A 4,624-nucleotide genomic window follows, 5' to 3' on the forward strand; every position below is an offset into this window, starting at 1 on the left:
AGGCCCCGGGGGCAGGGAGAAGCCAGAAGCCGGAGAGAATTGCAGCTGCACACGTGAGACCCATGACTACACACAGAAAACCCTAGATACAGGAACACACACACAGAGACTCATAAACACCACCCAGAAACCCCCCAAAACCTGAGGACTTCGACACACACTGACACACAAACACAAAACCCATCTCCTTCACGCCACTCACTGTGGCTACAGACACTCGTCAAGATGCTGCTCACACGTGGGGACCTTGGCGACACAAGCGGTAGCAGCAGCAATTAGGGACGGTGACTTGCCCTGGACTTTACCAACTGGGAAGCCTAGGCGGGGGGTGGGGGAGGCATGGATGCCCTTGAAAGGCTAAGCACGTGTCTGAGTCTTCCTCCCTCGTTGCAAATCCAGAGCAGGTGACTCAGCTCTGGGGTTCCCTGCGGACCTGGGGGGCTCTAAATTGTATTGTCCACCGGACTGCCCCGGGTTGTGGGCTGGGAAAGTCCGATGGGATTATGGGACCCGCCCCCACGGGAAGGGAGCACGTCTCTAGCTTCTTTGGGCCTCGGTTTGCTGATCTCTAAAGTGGGCTAACAGCGGTGCTTGTGGAGAAGGCACTGGGGACGAGGGGACCGGCAGCGCCAGGGAGTACTGCGGGGCTTGGGGCTGAGGGCCGGTTTGCACCGCCGGAGGGCGCTCTGCCCCCCACCCGAGTCGGTGCGTGTGTCCCGCCCGCAGGACGTGTTTCCGGCGCTGCTCGCAGGACTGCAGCGCGGGCGGCCCGTCCACGCTGCAGTACAAGTTGCTGCCGCTGCCTTTCGGCGTGCGCGCCCACCACGACGTGGCCCGTGTCGCCGCCTTCTCGGAGGCTGGCGTCCCCGCCAACCGCACCGAGCTCAGCGTGCTCGAGCCCGACCCGCGCAGCCCGTTCGCACTGCGCCCGCTGCGCGCCGGCTACGGCGCGGTCTACACCCGCCGCGCGCTCACTCGCGCTGGCCTCTACCGACTGACCGTGCGCGCCGCCGCACCGCGCCACCAGAGCGTTTTCGTCCTGCTCATCGCCGTGTCCCCTTATCCCTACTGACGGGCGTGGTCACTGGCAGCAGCTTTTGGGTCGGTGACCCCCGGGGATGGCGGACAGGGAGGAGCGGGCCCAGCCCCCACCGCCCGGGTCCCTTGCCCTTGCCACCGACTGTGGCAAGCGACGTCATCTCCCACCCCTGTGCGTCATGGAGCCCTTCAGCAAACAAACAGGACCTTGCGTGCAACCTTGACTCCGGGACAGCGAGGACCGGAGCTCCCCCCAGCCCCCGTGGAGGTGGAGCTCGGCAGGCGAGAGTGTGAGGCTGCCCTTAGGTGGGGAAGCCAGCGGGCAGGGCTAGAGGGAAGCCTGCTTGTCTGGCTCCTCCAAGGCTTGTCCCAAGCCCCAGGGAGACCTGGCTGGGACACTGCACACCAGGAGGCCCGAGGGGGGACAGACCCCAGGAGGACGGCAGCAGCTATCCTCCGCCCATGGCTGGCCCTAGCACCCTGAACCCCACATGTGTATGTATAATATAAAAACTTTTTTTTTTAACCCACTCGATTTCTTCGCCCAGTTATTTTGCTTTGGTAAGGAGGGACTTTGGCTGGGGGTGGGGGGAGGCCAGCACCCTTCTGGTCCAGCAGCCCTGGGCCTCAAGCAGGAAGGTGCTCTCTGCTGGACATCCTGCAAGAGGGTGGGGGAGGCTGGAGCTGTGGTGGGTTGGGGGAAGGAAGAGGGAGTTGTGATCAGAAAGGTAAGGGCTTTGGGTCAGATCCTTGGGGCCTCTGGGCCATTGCGGGGACTTGGCTTTGACGGAATGAGCTGGGAAGGGACAGGATTAGAACATCTATGTATGTATTGGCATGTGTCCAGTGTGCTGGGATAGGGTCTGAGTCTCCAGGGACTCGGCAGAAGCCCAGTACCCTGCTTGTCTTCCCACCCCCCTGACCCCACCCTGGGCTGGCTGCAGCCCTTGCCTCAGCGACCACCCTGTTGCCGGCTGCCCCGGGCCACCGCCTCTGGCAGAGAGAGACTCTTGCATGTGGTTTTGAAGAGGAGAGACCCTTCGTTCCTCCTCGTTCCCCTTGCTCAGTGTGACACTGTCACCTCCCCCTCTGTATCCTCATGCTCTCATCTGGGCAAGGAGGAAAGCTGTCTGAGTTATTTCTCCTTAAGGGATGTATGCCAACCAGACTATGTAAACGGAGACTTCCAGCAATGCTAGATTAAACATCGCCGGATTAAATCGCTGTGTCCGTTTGACAGATGGAGAAAATGAGGCTCGGAGAGGGGACAGGACCCAGCCCCTTGCTGGATAGGTGACTGGTTCATGGTTAGACTGGGACTCCTGACTTCCACCTGACAGCCCCTCCGGAATCTCCCCAGGGCGCTTCCACGTTCAAAGCTGTTTTCTGGTTTTGGTTTTGTTTCAAACCAGGGGTCTGCACACTCTTCCATAAAGGGCCACATAGGGAGTGCTTTCGGCTTTGTTGGACAGTCTCTGTTGAAACCACTCCCCTCCCCGCTGCGGCTCGGTGCTCAGGAGGCACGGGCAGCACACGAATGTGCGAGCGTCACTGTGTTCCGGTAAAACTACTGGTGGGCACTTACGTTTGAAGTTCGTACAATTTTCACATGTCACGAAATACTCTTCCTTTGATTTTTTTTTCCAACCATTTACAAATGCAAACACCATTCTCAGCTTGCAGGTCTTACAAAAACTGGTGGGGACTACCGTTTGCCACCCCTGATTTCAGTAAGCCACAGAAGTCACTAATGGTGGGATTTCAGTGTCGGTGGAGGAGAAATTCGAGGGGGCGGGGTCCTCCAACCCCCCCATACCCATTTGTCCAGCGCCAACCCGTGAAGACCTTCCTTGGGCTAAATGCCCCTCTTTGTGCAACCCTAGGGGCATAGATCACAACTTGAGCCCTGCTATTTGCTGGGCTGTTAATTTTTTTATGGAGCCCATGAAAAGATCCGTCCCAGGGTGAGGCAGAGGTGAGACGTGAGGAGGGGAGGTGCTGACTCTTCTTTCACCCCTGCTGTCTCCTCCCTGCTGCTTCTCAGTCTCCCCCCTGGCCCTTCATGTTTGTAAACTGTCTGTTGAATATCCAGTGCCTTATGGACCTGAGTTTTCATTCTCCCAGGAGAGCCAGAGGCAAGAAAGAGTAAGCCCATTGCAAAGATGAAGGAATGGGGGCTCAGAGAAGGTGAGCCACCAGTCCAAGCTCACACAGCCTAGAGGGGAGAAGAAGAACTCAGCCCAGGCCTTCTGACTCCAGAGCCTAGGGGCAAGTTAGCCTGCAAGACCCCCTGCCTCCACTCCCCCAAGAACGGAGGAGGAGAATGAGGGGGAGGGCCAGGAGCAGTATGAAGAGGAGGAACCATGGCAGTTCAAGACCTGAAGAGCCGCCAAGGGAGTGTCGTTCACTTCTGCCTCCTTCCTCCCCCACCTTCTAAATTTCTGTTTGAGGCTGGTGGAGAGGACTGATTGCTCAAGGTCCTGCAGGGAGCCAGTGGCAGACTTGGCCTGGAATCCGGGCTGTGATTCCCAGTCTTGTTCCCCCCAGCCGTGACTCCACCCAGTCCTGTCCACATCCACAGGGATGGTCCCAGAGTGGAGGAGGAGTGTCCCCGGGGAGCTGCAGCTGGAGCCCGCTCCAAGGGAGTGTTTTCCACTTCTGCTTTTCCAGCTGCCGTCCCGCAATCCCTGGCCAAGGCCCCATCCAGCAACCCAGCCCCCTAGCACCACCTGACCTCCAGGCTGAGGCTGTTCACTGTCAATGGTGGTAAACAGCCCTGCAGGTCACTTATTAAACTCCCTGATGTAGTTTTTCCAAGAACCCAGCAACTGGACTCCGTGTTCCCTCGGGGGTAGGGACAGGCAACCTGGGGTCCCACCTAGAGGACACTCTTGTTCCTGGAGCCAGTGCCCAGGCCTGGGCAGCAGAAAAGTGGCACCTGGTGCCAACCACGAGATGGTTGTGGGGTGACATGCTTAGGGTCTCCACTTTCCCAGGCCCCTTTGTAACTAGCAGGTGCAGAGCCCCTGAGTGACAGAGGAGAGACGGAAGACAAGAGGGGCCTACTCCTTGGTTAGATGCACAGGCTGTATCTATGTTCAGACAAGGGGCCACAAGAGTCAGAGTGAAAGCCACGCTGGCTGCGGTGTGCAGGGTGGATTAGAGGGGGTGGTGAGCGTAGCCAGAAAAACAGGCGCAGCGCAGTACAGGAGAGAGGTGATGACAGTCGAAGACAACGCCAGTGGAGAAAGGGAGAAGAGATCAGAGGTCTCTGTGCCTCCATTTTTTCCCCGAAACTCCAGGCATCTACTAGGTGCCGGTATGACAGATAACATCTGACAAGGGACTGATCTGGTGGGAGGACAGGAGGGGTCAGAGAGGCATCGCCAAGGAACGGTAATCGCAGAGACCATAAGGCAGCAGGGAGCTTGACACGTTGAAGAAACCACAAGCAGGCCAGTGCAATGGGGCTGTAGTGGGTGAGGGCCGAGGAGGAAGTAGATTTGATGATAAGAGTCAATACACGAGAAACAAATAAACAAATCATAAAATGGGCAGAAGATATGAACAGACACTTTTCCAATGG

General features: G+C 58.1%; 1 protein-coding gene across 1 annotated transcript in view; it reads left to right on the forward strand.

The window, feature by feature from the left end:
• The window catches only part of HMCN2 (hemicentin 2), a 139,923-nt gene extending 138,362 nt beyond the window's left edge, over positions 1–1,561 (forward strand). Inside the window, exon 90 of the mRNA XM_034663740.1 lies at positions 660–1,561. Coding sequence (XP_034519631.1) covers positions 660–1,072 — 413 coding nt within the window. The 3' untranslated portion in view covers positions 1,073–1,561. The remainder of the gene's footprint in view (positions 1–659) is intronic.
• Positions 1,562–4,624: the final 3,063 nt, after the last annotated feature.

Source organism: Ailuropoda melanoleuca, chromosome 7, assembly GCF_002007445.2.
Source record: "Ailuropoda melanoleuca isolate Jingjing chromosome 7, ASM200744v2, whole genome shotgun sequence".
NCBI lineage: Eukaryota > Metazoa > Chordata > Mammalia > Carnivora > Ursidae > Ailuropoda > Ailuropoda melanoleuca.